At 45.7% G+C, this 17,134-nt stretch overlaps 2 protein-coding genes across 2 annotated transcripts in view; one reads left to right on the top strand and one right to left on the bottom strand.

Moving 5' to 3' along the window:
* The window catches only part of SYN2 (synapsin II), a 246,843-nt gene that overhangs the window by 59,379 nt on the left and 170,330 nt on the right, over positions 1–17,134 (bottom strand). The gene's annotated exons all lie outside the window — the stretch shown is intronic.
* The window catches only part of TIMP4 (TIMP metallopeptidase inhibitor 4), a 36,070-nt gene continuing 35,727 nt past the window's right edge, over positions 16,792–17,134 (top strand). The window contains exon 1 of the mRNA XM_054387664.1: positions 16,792–16,921. Within this exon, the coding sequence (XP_054243639.1) occupies positions 16,792–16,921 (130 nt within the window). The remainder of the gene's footprint in view (positions 16,922–17,134) is intronic.

Below are 17,134 nucleotides of genomic sequence, written 5' to 3'. Positions count from 1 at the left end.
AGTGCTCTGTGACCCTCACAGTGAAGTTCCACCTCATGTTAAGGTGGAACCTCCTGTGCTGTAGTTTATATCCATTACCCCTCTGCTACTGTGTTCTCTGACCCATAAACTCACACTCACCAAGGCTGTCATCAGTAATGATGTCAAATTCATCAGTGTTTTCACTTTCCCCCTGGATTGCCATTATTTAGCAAGGCTGTGAATTAATTTGTAAATTTGAAAGCAATGATGTCTAATTCACCACAAAAAGTTCCTTTAAAGGCTGATCCTAGCCTCTGTTACAGAACATCCAAGTTATCTAGGGCAGGCTCCAGCTTCTGCACAGAAGGCAAGCCATAAATCAGCCATTGACTAGGAAATCAAATCTATAAAGGCATAAGAACGTGGTTTATTCAATTAAATTCTAATGGCTCTGTCTCAGAAAGTTCTGTGAATAAGAAGGTTTTATTCCCAACCTTCAACTGAAGAGGTTTTAGATCTCCCAGTCATGGGTAAAGCTGGTACTTTTTTCCCCCTTCCACCTAAAATGTGGATATATTGAATCTCTATATACCAAGCATAAAAAACCCACTTAGTGGCGTAAGATTATAGCAGAGAATATAAAACTAAACATCCTCAACATATAATTAAACTGGGCAGCAGCAGGACAGTAAAGTGTTACAGGGTCTGAAGCCTTCACTTAGTACCAAATTTGAACACAGTAAATACAACCAAAGGCAAACCTGAAGCTTTAGAAAAGAAATTAAGAATTCAAAGAGATTTTCTTTCCCCAATACTTACAAAGGTTCAATGGAGCTCACACTAATCTCACTGTGCTTTGCACAACATTGCACAGAAATACACAAACTCCCAGCAGATAATTACATGGAAAATGTCACAGGACTGTAAATTTTCCCTTGTTAAAATCAAGAAATAAAGAACAGGGTGCTCACTTCTTGGCAACATCCAAATGTATCTGTGGGGTTCTAAAGCTAATCAAAATTCACTGACACTTTAAAAACATTTATTTTTATATAATTTAAGGTCTCTTTTAAAAATCCTTGAACTGAGAGGTAAGCTTGCATGAGCACAAATGGGCATTCACTTCAAGGTCCATACTCTATCCACTTACCTTCAGATTCCTAGTGCAACACAAGAATCTTTTTTTGTTTAATGGAATTTTTAAGAGCCAACAAAACCAACTTGCTTTGGTTCCCTCAGTTTAACAAAAAGGCTGAGATGCTTGAAGGTGTCCAGAGAAGGGCAACAAGGCTGGGGAGGGGTCTGGAGCACAGCCCTGTGAGGAGAGGCTGAGGGAGATGGGGGTGTTCAGCCTGGAGAAGAGGAGGCTCAGGGCAGACCTCGTTGCTGGCTACAACTGCCTGAAGGTGGGGCTTGGTCTCTTCTCCCAGGCAATCAGTAACAGAACAAGAGGACACAGTCTCAAGCTGTGCCAGGGGAGGTTTAGGTTGGATGTTAGGAAGAAATTCTTCCCAGAAAGAGAGATTGGCCATTGGGATGTGCTGCCCAGGGAGGTGGTGGAGCCACTGTCCCTGGAAGTGTTTAAAAAGAGACTGGATGAGGGACTCAGTGCCATGATTTAGTTATTAGATGGTGTTGAGTGATAGGTTGGATTTGATGATCTCAAAGGTCTTTTCCAGCCTGGCTAATTCTGTGATTCTGTGATCTACACTTTTAACCAAATACCAAAGTTTTCAAAGCCTGCTGAATCTACAGGGTCCTACGGCTGTCAGCTACACCACACAGGCCATGGAGGTTCTTCACCCATTTCTGCCTCAACCCCACAGCCAGGGCTAGTCTATTTTTCAGGAAGAAACCAGATTTGCTTTAAAAACTTGCAGTTATGAAAAAAAATACTGCAAATACAGTTGATTTATTCCATGAGTTAAGATTTCATATGTTCCTCTTCTGCCAGGGTGTCCTTGAGGTTTGAATCAAGGATTAACACCACAGGCAAGAAGCCCACTCTGAAAATCATCCCCTTAGTGCTTTACCTGACACATATAAAAGCAGTTGCCACACATCAGTGCCTGTGAGAAGGTGACTTGTATTTTTGTTCAGAGATTCAGAGATTTTGGGTACTTAGACTAACGCTGTTGGAACTGATAACTAGGGAAACTTGCAAAGTCTTTTATTTAACTCTTGTTTAGGAATCATTTCAAGTGTTGGTCTTTGAATTAAAAATACATTTAATTGATTTTTTACAGATCTGTTTCAGTCTAACCAATTTAAGCATGGAAAGAATCACAGAATATTAGAGGTAGGAAGGGACCTCCAGAGATCATTGAGTCCAACCCCACTGCCAAAGCAGCATCACTTAGGGTAGACCACACAGGAATGCATCCAGGTGGGGTTTGGAAGTCTCCAGAGAAGGAGACTCCACAATCTCATTGGGCAGCCTGCTCCAGGGCTCTGTCACCCTCACTGTAAAGAAGTTTCTCCTCATGTTCAAGTTTTCATCCATTGTTTCTTGTCTCATTACTGCACACCATTGCAAAGAGCCTGGCCCCCTCGACTTGACACCCACCCCTCAGATATTGATAGACATTGATCAGATCCCCTCTCAGCCTTCTCTCCTCAAGACTAAACAGCTTCAGGAATCTCAGTCTCTCTTCATAGGGGAGATGCTCAAGTCCTCTAAGCATCCTCATGGCTCTCTGTTGGCCTCTCTCCAGCAGGTCTCTGCCTCTCTTGAATCGAGGAGCCCAAAATTTGACACAACACTCCAGGTGTGGTCTCACCAGAGCAGAGTACAGAGGTAGAAGAACTGCCCTAGGCCTGCTGGACACACCTTTCTTCATGCACCCCAAGGTACTATTTGTTCTCTTGGCCACAAGAGCACATTGCTGTCCCATGCAGAACTTGCTGTCCACCAGCACTCCAAGGTCTTTCTCTGTGGAGCTGCTCTCCAGCAGGGCAACCCCTAACCTGTACTGGTGCCTGCTGTTATTCCTCCCCAGGTGCAGGACTCTGCACTTGTCTTTATTGAACCTCATGAGGTTTGCCTTAACAGAAGACTAGTTTCCAAATAGCAAAACCATTATAGAGTAAAAATCACCTATACAGCTTTAAAAGTTCTAAAAGTTCTTACTAAACTATAGGAATGCAAAGCCCTGTGCAGGCAACATTTATTTAGTTATTTACATTTATTTCTTGCTTTTATAGTTTAAAACTAGCCACTTGTTTTGTTCATCTTTTGGGGAGGAAGGGCAAGAAGTCATTGTCTGACTCAAGATCCATAAGGGCATCACCACAATTTTATGACTGGAGCATAAGCCACTGAACCAGGGTTTGTAATGGAAATGCTGGCAGACTTTTAACCATAGCAATACAAATGACATGCCTGTAATTAAGAGGACCACGTATCTTCCCATGATTCCAAAGCTGTGGAATCCTCTGTGAGCCACAGGAACAAACACGAACTCAAAGAAAGAAAAGAAAAAAAAAAGAAACTCTGCTTTCTTTCTCAGAGAAACACACTGACATCATTAAAGGCAACAGAGTTCATTTTGCTCTGGAGCCTGCTATCAAGATGTCATGTGGTAACACCACATCCCAGCACAGACCAAGGGAAGAGGTGGGACCAGAGGAAAAAGTTGCTGAGTACTGCGTTTCAAACACCAGGCAGAAAAAAAACAGGTAGCACAAATGTCATCCCAGGGCATCTCCTGTTTGTATCTGCCAATGTGATATCCAAGGCTGATGCAGCTGTAGTTATTTTTGTTTCTGAACAGCATTTCCCTTATTCCTGCTCTTTTTTCCCTTTGTCCATGAGGACTTGACATGTGCTATCATGCAGTCACTGCTCTATCACACTCACTGGTTTCCAACTCTGTGGGGTATTGTTCTGCCAAGCAATACTGAAACCTGACATTTCTTACTACTATGACAGGAAACTTGCCCTGAGTCCTCACCTCTTCCCAACCTGCTCTTTTATGTTCATTCTGTCTGAGACCAGGCAGCCTCAAGACACTTGGGTAAGTGTTATGAACAATACAGCTGTGATAGACTTACTGCTCCTTGGGTTTCCTTCTAATTTACATTATAGATACCAGGTGGAGAGAGACCTTCAAAGCAGATAGTGCTGGGTCCTGCACTTGGGTCACAACAACCCTGTGAACACTCCAGGCTGGGGAAAAGTGGCTGGAAACTGCCCAGAAAAGAAAGACCTGGGGATGTCCTTAGGTGCCATGTCTACATGTTTCTTGAACACCTCCAGGGATGGTGACTCCTCCACCTCCCTGGGCAGCCTGTTCCAATGCCTGACCACTCTTGCAGCAAAGAAATATTTCCTAATCTCCAACTTAAACCTGCCATGGCACAATTTCAGGCTATTTCCTCTCTATTACCTGATACTAGGGAGAAGAAACTGACCTCCACCTCACTCAACCTCTCAGCAAGTTGTGAAGAGCAATGAGGTCTTCCCTCAGTCTTCTCTTCTCCAGGCTAAACAATCCCAGTTCTCTCAGCTGCTCTTCACCAAACGTGTTCTCCAGACCCTTCACCACCTTTGTTGCCTGTCTCTGGACATGCTCCAGCACCTCAGCATCCTTGGAGTGAGGGCCCCAAACCTGAAACCAGTATTTGAGATGCAGCCTCACCAGTGCTGAATGCAAGGGGACAATAATTTCCCTGGTCCTGGTGTGGTCACACAATTCCTGATTTCTATTTAGATTTATAAACAGACACAGAACTATCTCAGAGAGGAGTTATACTGGCGGAATTACTAACTCCAGGGAAAATTTTAACTCAGACTTGTAAAGCTGCTGAATAAACAGGAATTAAGGCAAGTGTGCATTCACAATGTATGCCAGAAGCAGGTTTCTCATGTTATTAAGTCTGAGAATTAAGTCATGACATCTGCTTGGTTAACTTTTTGAATTTGCTGGTGTTGGGATCAGTAACTTTTCAAATCATCCTCATGAAGGCTTGAAATGTTTTTGATTTTTACTCTTCTGTTTCTGTAAGTTATTCCATCAAACCCTCCTTTCCCACATTGCTAGGATGATTTGCAAATTGGATGCAAACACAAATTACGTTCAGAGATTCATTTGTTACTGGCCATAACCTATTTTAAATGCCTGGAATGTTCAAAATAAAACTGTACTGCTCTCCTGAAATGTCAAGATATTTCCAATATGCTGCATATGCTGTGAAAGACTTAGGGCTTGCCTACTAATAATCATAGAATTGCTTCAGTGGGAAAAGACCTCACTGAATCCAACCCTCAACCCAACACCACCATGGCCACTAAACCATGGCCACACATTTCTTGAACACCTCCAGGGATGGTGACTCCACCACCTCCCTGGGCAGCCTGTTCCAACCCGTGACCACTCTTACAGGAAAGAAATTTTTCCTAATATCCAAATTAACCCTCCCTTGGCACAATTTCAGGCCATTTCCTCTCATCCTATCACCTGATACTAGGGAGAAGAGACCAAGCCCCACCTCACTCCAACCTCCTTTCAAGGAATTGTAAAGAGTAGTGAGCTTTCTCCTCAGCCTCTTCTTCTCCAGACTAAACAATCTCAGTTCCCTCAGCTGCTCCTCCCCAGCCCTGTTCTCCAGACACTTCACCACCTTCACTCCCTTCTCTGGACCTGCTCCAGCACCTCAGTGTCTTTCTTCTAGTGAGGGGCTCAAACCTGAACCCAGTATTCAATGTGCAGCCTCACCAGTGCTGAGTTCAGGGGCACAATCCCTTCCCTACTCCTGCTGGCCACACTATTTCTGATCCAGACCAGGATGCTGGTGGCCTTCTTGGCCATCTGAGCACACTGTTGGCTGTCAACCAGCACTAGCTGAAGTGAATGGGGAATTGCAGACAATTCAATCAGTTTCAGAAAACACTGCAATTACTGGTCTCTACTAGAAGATAAGAAATATTTGCCAAATTAAAAAGGTTAAAAAAAAAAAACAGAGATCAAAGTAGAGAAGTGATCAAAAAGAGGAAGCAAGCACAGTGAGAATCACAGAATGTTCGAGGTAGGAAGGCACCTCCAGAGATCATCAGGTCCAACCTCCTGCCAAAGCAGCATCACCCAGGGTAGTCCACACAGGAATCCATCCAGGTGGGTTTGAAAGTCTCCAGAGAAGGAGACTCCACAACCCCCCTGGGCAGCCTGTTCCAGGGCTCTGTCACCCTCACTGTAAAGAAGTTTCTCCTCATGTTGAGCTGAAATCTTCTATGTTCAAGTTTGAACCCATTGTTCCTGGCTTATCACTGTGAACCACCCAAAAGAGCCTGGCCCCCTCCCCTTGACCCCCACCCCTCAGCTATTGATAGACATTGATCAGATCCCTCTCAGCCTTCTCTTCTCCAGACTAAACAGCCCCAGGGCTCTCAGTCTCCCTGGGCACCACCTCCCCAGGCAGCCTGTTCCAATCCCTGACCACTCTTGCAGCAAAGAAATCTTTCCTAATCTCCAAAAGCTCCCCCTGGCACAATTTCAGGCCATTTCCTCTCCTTCTGTCACCTGATACTAGGGAGAAGAGACCAAGCCCCACCTCACTCCAACCTCCTTTCAGGGAGTTGTGGAGAGCAATGAGGTCTTTCTTCAGCCTCCTCTTCTCCAGATTAAAACACTCCAGCTCCCTCAGTCACTCCTCCTAAGGCACCTCAATCTAACCTGTCCAGATCCTGCTGTAAAGCTTCCCTACCCTCTAGCAGATCAACAGAGTCACCCAGCTTGGTGTCATCTGCACACTTACTGAGGGTGCACTCAATCCTCTCATCCAGATCATTGACAAAGACATTAAAGAGGACAGACCCCAGTACTGGACTCTGGGGGACCCCACTGGTGCCTGGGTGCCAGCCAGATTTGATTCCATTCACCACCACTCTTTGGGCCCAGCCATCCAGCCAGTTTTCACTCCAGAGCAGAGTGCACTTATCCAAACCTTGTGCCATGAGCCTCTGCAGGAAAATGCTACTCATTTAAAACAAATCTTTAAACTTTGTACACTGAAGTGTTCAAAGTTTTATATTTTTTCTCTGTAATTTAAGTATTTTTTAACAACTCTTAGAGTCCCATAATGTAAGTTGGTTTATTTCCAGATCTAATTTGAATTCTCATATATTGGCTTTGAATTCTTCTGACTAAGATGTAATATAAAATATAACCAAAGCTGTAGATAAAAATAAAACTAGGCAAAGAGAATCTGCTAACAAAAAAAAAAAGAAAAGAAAAAGAAAAAGCTTTCTGCTGGCAGCAAGACAGAAAACACATGTTTTGGGAGGTGGCATTCACCCTGGCTTTAATGTTCTTATGGTTGACTAGAAAAGCCACAATAGGAAAAAAAGAAAGAGAGGAGAGGAAAAAAATAGGAGGGACAAAAAAAAAAAAAAAAAACAACAGATGCTGCATAAACATAACTTACCTCAAGTTCAGTGTTTAAATATTTTTCTTTCCAATAATCCCTAAGCAAAGTTCATTTAACCACTCTAGTCCCATGTAATTTATTTGTGGAATATGCATCAGACTAGATCTAATTTTGCTCTGCTTGCTTTGGAGAAAGGAAATTAAAAGTGAAACAATGAAGGTGGCCTTTTATCCATTTTTTTTTTTCTTTCCCAGAAACAGGCAGGAAGAGTCCTAAATCAATAAACAAGGAGAAGATGTACTTCCTCTGGTTGGTTTGGTTTCCAGAAAAGACAATCTCATGATAAAGCCAACACTCAGCTGGGCAGCAGCTTGAGGGGTAGCCCAGCAGATTACTCTCTTTGTTCAGGCATTGTGGCCAAAAAGGCCAATGGTGTTCTGGGGACCATTGAGTGTGGCCAGCAGGTTGAGGGAGGCTCTCCTCCCACTTTGCTCTGCCCTGGTGAGGCCACATCTGGAGTATTGTGACCAGTTCTGACCTCCCCAGTGTGAGAGAGACAGGGAACTACTGGAAAGAGTCCAGGGGAGGCTACGAAGATGCTAAGGGGCCTGGAGCACCTCTGTGAGGAGGCTGAGAGCCCTGGGGCTGCTAAGCCTGGAGAATCCCAGAATCAACCAGGTTGGAAAAGACTGCAGAGATCATCAAGTCCAACCTATTACCTAATCCCTAACACCTCCTGACAACTAAACCATGGCTCCAAGTGCCACATCCAAGCTTTTTTGAACACCTCCAGGGAAGGTGACTCCATGACCTCCCTGGGCAGCACATCCCATGGCCAATTACTCTTTCTGTGAAGAACTTTCTCCTCACCTCAAGTCTAAACTTCCCTTGGCACAGCCTGAGACTGTGTCCTCTTGTTCTGGTGCTGGCTGCCTAGGAGAAGAGACCAACCCCCTCCTGGCTACAACCTCCCTTCAGGTAGTTGTAGAGAGCAATAAGGTAGAAATGGGTAGATTCAGATTGGATGTTAGGAAAAAAATTCTTCACCATGAGGGTGGTGAGACACTGGAACAGGTGGAAGCCTCATCTCTGGAAGTTTTCATACCAGGCTGGATGTGGCTCTGAGCAACCTGCTCTAGTGCGAGGTGCCCCTGCCCATGGCAGGGAGATTGGAACTAGATGTTCCTTGAGGTCTCTTCCAACCCTAACAATTCTATGATTCAATTGAAAAAGAATGGTTATCTAAATCAACACAGAAGTGATCTGATGGTAGAGAAAGCTTCTGGTTTCAATACCTGTTCAGCATGAAAACAGAAGCTGTCATTAACAAGAAAAACACTAAGTGAATACAAAAAGGAGACCCCACAGATCTCCAATAAAAATTATGGGGAAGACAAAAATCTTTGCAGAGACAAATTACATTTTGGTTCTGGCATGTGTTTCATTGCTACCTTACAACAACACCCAGACTGCTGTCACTATACCATCATAGAATTATCCAGGCTGGGAAAGACCTTTAAAATCATTGAGTCCAACCAGAGTGGTCTCTGGGGGCTGTTAGAAGAGAAAGAAACCATGACAGTAATTAATGACTAGAATGCTGTTTATAGCTGCTAATGCTTCATAGGAAGAATTAGTGAGGATCGTGACAACCCACAGCACAAAAAAGTCTCTCCAGAATTAGAAGTCCTGTACATAATTAGAGTTCCCACTGGAGAAGAAGTAGAGCTGACCATAAATTTGTCTGTAGCCATATTTTCTACCTTGTTTCGATGCTGTGCACATCAGCAAATAGAGTGGATTACCCCCAACCCTCCATTTTCTTACATTCTGCTAGAAAATAGAAATCAGTTTTCAACACTAGGCTGGGACAGAAATGAGAATCTGCCAAGTGCTCTTTCTGCTGGGTAAACAGTGAAGTGAAATGATCCCTTAATAAAGGAATGTTTCCCTTTCTCATTACCAAGCAATAGCTGTATCAGAATATAACCAGGGTGTGGGCACTGCTTTGTCCTGCTGCCCTTCATCCTTCACTAGTCTTATAACATAATCACAGTATCACAGAATTGTTAGGGTTGGAAGGGACCTCAAGGATCAGCCAGTTCCAACTCCCCTGCCACGGGCAGGGACACCTCACACTACAGCAGGTTGCTCACAGCCACATCCAGCCTGGCCTTAAACACCTCCAAAGATGAGGCTTCCACCACCTCCCTGGGCAACCTGTGCCAGTGTCTCACCACCCTCATGGGGAAGAATTTCTTCCTAACATCCAATCTGAATCTACCCATTTCTAGTTTTGTTCCATTGCCCCAAGTCCAATTACTACCTGACACCCTAGAAAGTCCCTCCCCAGCTTTCTTCAGATTCTGGAAGGCCACAAGAAGGTCTCCTGGGAACCTTCTCCTCTCCAGACTGAACAACCCCAACTCTCTCAGTCTGCCTTCATAGGAGAAGAGCTCCAGACCTCTGCTCATCCTCATGGCCCTTCTCTGGACACATTCCAGCACCTCCAGATCTTTCTTGTAACAGAGACTCCAGAGCTGGACACAGTACTCCAGGTGTGGTCTCAGCAGAGTGGAGCAGAGGGGGAGAATCACCTCCCTCAACCTGCTGGCTATGCTTTGCTTGATGCAGCCCAGGCTCTGCTTGGCTCTCTGGGCTGCAAGTGCTCACTGCTGGCTCATGTTGAGCTTCTCATCGCCCAGCACCCCCAAGTTCTTTCTTCCAGGGCTGCTCTCAAGGCAGTCCCTGCCCAGCCTGGATTTGTGCTTGGGATTGCCTTGACCCAGCTGCAGGACCTTGCACATGGTCTCGTTGAACTTCATGAGGCTGGCTAGGATATCAGGGCTTACTTAATCAATCCAAAGGAAAATTGGCTTCCTAGCACACAGTGTTGACAAAAAAGCCCCATGCTCTTAGTCCATTTACACACACAGTAAAATGAGGGCCTTTTTTTAATTCACTCTGCACATATCTATAAAACATTGGTTATATTTTCTCTATTATTGCTTAAGGTGCAAGATTATCATGCTGAAAAGTTACTTCAGGATTATCTCTGTGTGCTTTGGGAATATTCTTTGTATTTGACAAGGTCAAGGTCTAACTGTTACACAGAAAGGGTGCTGAGCTTAGGGTTTCTTTTAAACTCCCTAAAAGTAATGTTCCTAATCCTGTGAAAAATGCTAATATTTCATATCAAAAAGGACAAGGCAAGCTCAGACTGAATGCTTGCTAACACTATTCAGTGATAACAAGTGCTCAAACACTGTGCTGATACCAGTAGGAGGTACAAGTAATATTTGTCTCCTGTGATAAAGGGCCAAAAAAGAAATCCATTTCCTGGCATGTTCTTGAATAAAGAGATTGCCATTCTTATTAAAATCTCTTTCAAGTGTTACAATGTAAATATGTCTTTGTTTAAATAGAGAGAAATTTCACAGGATCCCAGCATGGCTGGGATTGGAAGGAACCTCTGGAGATCACCCAGTCCAACCCCACCCTGCTAAAAGCAGGGCACCCACAGCAGCTTGCCCAGGGTCGTGATGGCCAGGTGGGTTTGGAAGCTCTCCACAAAAGGAGACTCCACAACTCTCTGGGCAGCCTGCTCTAGGGCTCTAGCACCCTCACACCAAAGAATTTTTTTCTCCTGTTCAGATGGAACCTCATGGTTTTGTGCCCACTGCCCCTTGTCCTATTAATGGGCACCACTGAAAAGAGTGTGGCCCCCCACTCTTTAGCACTGAGAAGACCTCCTGTGAGGCTGCTGTTCTCCATACTAAACAGCAGCAGGGCTCTCAGCCTTTCCTCTTCATTTGACAAAACTAACTATTCCTAAATGAAGATTTAGCAAAAAGTAGGAGTTCTGAGAAGTTTCAAAAACCTTCTACCAACCACTCCATGACCTGAAGACCATGTCCCAAAATGCCACAGCTACTTATTTATTGAACACCTCCGGGGATGGTCAGTCCACCACCTCCCTGAGCAGCCTGTTCCAACCCCTGAACACTCTTGCAGCAAAGAAATTGTTCCTAATATTCAACCTAAACCTCCCCTGGCACAGCTTGAGGCCCTTTCCTCTTGTCCTGTTGTTGGTTACTGTGGAGAAGAGGCCAACACTGGCCTCAGTCCAACCTCCTTTCAGGTATCTGTAGAGAGCAATTAGATCTCTCAGCATCCTCTTCTTCAGGCTAAACAATCCCAGCTCCTACAGCCTCACCTCGTAAGACTTGCTCTCCAAACCCCTCACCAGCTTTGTTGTCCTTCTCTGAACCCCCTCCAAGCACCTCAATATCTTCTTATACTGGGGTGCCCAAAACTGAACCCAGTATTCGAGGTGTGGTCTCACCAGTTCTGACTACAGGGGCAAAATCACTCCTGCTGACCACACTATTGCTGGTCCAGGCCAGGATGCTGTTGGCCTTCTTGGCCACCTGGATTCACTGCTGGCTCATGTTCACCTGGCTGTCAACCAGCACCCCCAGGTCTTTTTCTGCCAGGCAGCTTTCCCGCAACTAACATCTGGTAAGACGGAAGGTTAGTGGCTGGTGACGTGCAGGTAGACCTGAGCGGAACAAATTCTGATCAGGGATTTGACTTAGCTCAGTCTCTGCTCAGTGATAGCATTTTCTGAAGTTCAGGGCAGGTTTTCACAGACTGTCTGCTTCTGGCAGTAGGAACACTCAAAGTTTTCTAGTTCTTGATGGTTTCTAGTTACCACCAAGGATTGATGTGCAGACCAAGGTCACTGCTAAACCTTGTGCCAGACTCTGGGGTTCAGGAAGTCAGAGGTGGCACACGTGGGGAGGACAGGACAGGTGACCCTATACTGCCCAACAAAGGATTGCATCCTGTGGATGGCATCTTCAGAAGAAAGCTGAGGGATCACCAGTGTCATGACTCTTCTTCAATGGCCAATGTCCAAGGAGGACTCTGTCCCCTCTGCTTTTGATCTTGATCTACATATTCCTGAATCCAGTCCCAGAACCCAACTCCTGAATCTAATTTCCAGCTGCCACTGAGTCCAGTCTGGGACTTCACTACACCATCAGTAGTGATGGTGACATCATTGCCATCAGGAGCTGGGTTCAATATTGGTTTGTATCTGTTTCATGGTTTTGTTATTATTTTCATTTAAGCAGTTCTAATTTTCCATTTCCTAAGTCTCTCTCCCTTCTTCCTTTTCTCTTCCCTTTGGGAAGGCAGAGGGATTCATAAAGAGCCTCTGGCAATCATCTAGAGGCCAGCTCAGCCCTAATCCTTGGCAGATGGTAGAGAAGACAGTTTACCCAGCATATTCCTTCATCATTTGAATTTCACTGAAACTGTAATCAAACTGCTCTGCTCAGACCATCTATAGCAGCACCTCATCTGATGTCATCTGGAAAGCAATCAATAGCTTCCAACTAAGTCCTTCACCCCTTCCAGTCCTACTGCTCTGAGACTTGAAAAATCAATAGTCCTAGAAGTACTGACCACAGAGCCCAGTAAAATACCTGCTGGATTTTTTTTTCAGCAGCCTTCTTGTAGCTTGAACTTCCTGCCTCACATTTTTTCATTGTTCCACTCACACGAAAAGTTTCTGGAAAGAAGTCAGTTACCTCCAGGTGAGAACAGAGGTGTTAACAGGTCTACAATATTCCCAGGTCTTAGTCCTGGACCTGGATCCAGCCTTATGGTTTGAAGTCAGAACTTCAAGCTGGAGAAATAAAAATCTAAGTATGGCTACTTGAACTAAATCAGGACACAGTGTACAACATCCCTGGCTCCGTTTTCAATATGGATCACAGTCTCACAGTATATCAGAGGTTGGAAGGGACCTCCAGAGATCATCAGGTCCAGCCCCCCTGCCAGAGCAGCATCACTTAGGGTAGTCTGCACAGGAATGCATCCAGGTGGGGTTGGAAGTCTCCAGAGAAGGAGACTCCACAACCCCCTGGGCAGCCTGTTCCAGTGCTCTGTCACCCTCACTGTAAAGAAGTTTCTCCTCATGTTGAGGTGAAATCTTCTATGTTCAAGTTTGAACCCATTGCTCCTTGTCTTATCACTGTGAACCACCCAAAAGAGCCTGGCCCCCTCCCCTTGACCCCCACCCCTCAGCTATTGATAGACATTGATCAGATCCCCTCTCAGCCTTCTCTTCTCCACATTAAACAGCCCCAGGGCTCTCAGTCTCTCTTCACAGGGGAGATGCTCAAGTCCCCTAAGCATCCTCCTGGCTCTCCCTTGGACTCTCTCCAGCAGGTCTCTGTCTCTCTTGGACTGGGGAGCCCAAAACTGGACACAGTATTCCAGGTGTGGTCTCACCAGGGCAGAGTAGAGGGGTAGAACAACTTCCCTAGCCCTGCTGGACACCTTTCTTGATACATCTGTCATAGTTTTAGAGAGCAGACAGAAACTCTTTTATGCCTCCCCAGAGGAGTAAAAGAAAATGCTCCAGATAGGCTTGGAAAGAATTGGAAGTTTAAATGGAAGTACTATTCACAATAATATGCAAAGGTACAAACCCATAAAAAATACACCAATTCATGTTTCACCTTGGCCCAGTTCTCTCCAGTCTGGGCTTTACCAAGATCTCACTAGGTCAGAACCTTCTCCAAACCTTCCCCACAAACCAGGCCTCAATGCCCCCACCCCTGCCCATACCTCCCTACCCAGGCCCGAACGACACAGTAAAAATTCGCTCTGCAGGGCTGAAGCCAGGCTGCAAACCTCCCCCACAGGTGATAAGGTCTGGCTGGGAGCAGAGAAAAAGGGAAGAAACTGACTATGCAGCCAGTTTATATAGAAGATAAAGATGCAATATTATGGGATGGAATAACATCATTTCTAGTGCCATCCCCCTTGGGACGGATGGACTGTCCAGTCCAGGAGGACCTCTCTGTGGTTGGACAGCTATTCCTTGACCCACAACAACCTCAAAATGAGACTCAATTCTACAGAAAGATACCAAGCTGCTTTGTGTACCCCTATGTCTCAGCATCAACAAAACAGGCTTTCATGAGTCTGGACTGAAATAGTTCAAACTGTCATATAATGGTTTGAGTTGGAAGGGACCTTAAAGATCATCCAGTTCCAACCCCCCTGCCACCTCCCACCAGCCCAGGTTGCTCAAGGCCTCATCCAACCTGGCCTTGAACACCTGCAGGGAGGAGGCATCCACAACCTCCCTGGGCAACCTGTTCCAGTGTCTCACAACCCTTAGTATAAAGAATTTCTCCCTAATCTCCAGTCTAAATTTCCTCTCTTCCAGTTTAATGCCATTGCCCCATATCCTATCACTACAAGCCTGTGGTAGTTTTAGACTATGCCTTTTAATTTTTTTACAAATTTTGAGCAGAAAGTAGTAAAAATGTAAATAAATCATTATTGAGTGTAAAAAGGAAAATAATGATTATTCTAAACAATTCCATTGGAGGGATATCTCCCATAAGATTTGGTTCCCAAAACAATTTCTCTCTTTTTCTTGCTTTGGCCTGCGAGATACTAACTTGCCCTTGTAAAAAGTCCCTCCCCAGCTTTCCTGTAGCCTCCTTCAAATATCAGAATGTTGCTATAAGGTCTTCCTGGAACCTTCTCTCCTTCAGGCTGAATAGTTCCAACTATCACAATTCATTATATGAATAGATTTAATTCCTAAGCTTGAAGTGACAACACATGCCATCCTTTGAGCAGTCCTGTCCTCCACATCAATCTATAGATGTATTTTATTACTCTCTAATCAAATCTTACGTTGCTTCCCCCCTGAAAGAAGCTCTTTATAAAAGGAGGTGCATACATGTCACACACAGACAGACTGCTAGAGCAACAGGAGACCTGAAGTTTAAAAAGATTCCTGAAGACTTGTATCTCATAAAGTTCAACAAGTGCAAGGTCCTACACCTGGACTGAGGCAATCCCAAGCACAAATCCAGGCTGGGCAAGGAGTGGCTCGAGAGCAGTCTGGAGGAGGCGGCCTTGGGGGTGTCAGTTGATGACAAACTCCCCATGAGCCAGCAATGGTCACTGGCAGCCCAGCAGGCAGCAGTGTGCTGAGCTGCATCCAGAGCAGGGTGAACAGCAGCACAGGGAGGGGATTCTGCCCCTCTGCTCTGCTCTGCTGAGACCCTACCTAGACTACTGCATCCGCTTCTGCTGCCCCCAGGCATAAAAGAGGGAAAGCAATCTGCTGGAGTGGGTCCAGAGGAGGCCACAAAGATGATCAGAGGGTTGAAGCACCTCCCCTATGGGGGCAGGCTTGGAGAACTGGGGTTGTTCTCTTCCCTCTGGAGAAGAGAGGGCTCCAGGGGGACCTTAGAGGAGCTTTCCAGTACCTAAAGAGGACTACAAGAAAGGTTTTCACACGGGCTGTTGTGATATGAGAGGGAATGGATTTCAGCTGGAAGAAGGGAGATTTAGTCTGGATATTAAGAGGAAATTCTTTACAATGAGAGTGGTGAGACACTGCAACAGGTTGCCCAGGGAGGGTTATGAATGCTTCCTTCCTGGAGATATTCAAGGCCAGGTTGGACCTGGTGGGAGATGTCCTTGCCCATGGCAGAGGGCTAGAATTTAGATGATCTTTAAGGTGCCCTCCAACCCAAACCACTCTATGATTCTGTGATGTATGTCTGTTTTCAAAGTACGACACAAGCCAGTTCTGTGTTGCTCAGGATTTACATTAATGCAGAGAAAGCACAGTGCCTTCCAACCCACTCCACTGGAATATTTTCCCTTCTTATTTTAAATTAAATCTGTGCTGAACTAATAAATAATAATAACTTTTAAAAAATTTGTCTTTTATTGCAGCTTTTCTATTTGATTTGTTATTCCTTGTAACCACCGATTGTTCAAGGCTTACAAGCAGAGCATTGAAACGTTTCCTTTTGGTGAATGAAGTTCTGTCCAGCCTGCAAACAGGGATGGCAGCTCAAGGAAATGCACAGAAGTGCAGGGGAAGATCAGGGACCACGAAGGAAAACGGAGCTTAAAGGACAGCTTTGTTTACCCCCCGAAGGAGAGGAGGTAGCAGGGCTGAGGGGGTTCAATGTGAACCGGGAGGGATTTTACTGGAAGAAGAGCAGAATCTTTCTTCTGCTAGAGATCATAAAATCGGCTTCAGAGCCTTGAAAAGATGTTTTTGTAAAGGCTTCGGGTTCTTAGTAGTGGTAGTGACTCAGAACGGCAGCACTGCAATGCTGGCGAAGGTAACCTCTCGCCTGCCACAATAACTTTCACCAATGATGTGCTCTTGCCTTCAGGGAAGGCGGAGTTAGGAGTTAGTGTCGGGGCCATAAATAAGAGGGTCCCATGTCAGGGAAATGAGAAGTCGTTACCGTACACATCTGCTCGGAGCCAGCGTTAGAGGGCTTTTCCCTAACCACCCTAGGCTGCTGCAAGCCAACGGCAGGCGGAACAAACCGGTCAGCTCGGAGGACGTTTAAGCTCTTCAGCCAACGGCAAAGAAGCCCTTCTTTTCTGCTGGGCAGCATGAAGCCCGTGGTGAGCACGTCGCTGCTGTCCGTGCTGCTGCTGCTGGCCCCCCGCGCCCGGGAGCTGGCCGAGGCGTGCAGCTGTGCCCCGGCGCACCCACAGCAACTCATCTGCGACGCGGCGCTGGGTGAGTGAGCGAGCGAGCGAGCCTCTGCCCGAGCACAGCCACCCACCCATCACCCATCCACCCACCCACCCTTCACCCCAGCCCCGGCGCTGGCTGTGCGTGGCACCAGCTGGCTTGACCGCCCCTCGGATCCTACAGCAAAATGACTGCAGAGATCCCTTTCAGAGAGTGGGCTATGGGGAAAAAAGAAAATCGAATGAAATAATGGTAGTA

Source organism: Indicator indicator, chromosome 15, assembly GCF_027791375.1.
Source record: "Indicator indicator isolate 239-I01 chromosome 15, UM_Iind_1.1, whole genome shotgun sequence".
Classification (NCBI taxonomy): Eukaryota; Metazoa; Chordata; class Aves; order Piciformes; family Indicatoridae; genus Indicator; species Indicator indicator.
The sequence above is the reverse complement of the archived record's forward strand: the minus strand, read 5'-3'. Positions and strand labels throughout refer to the sequence as shown.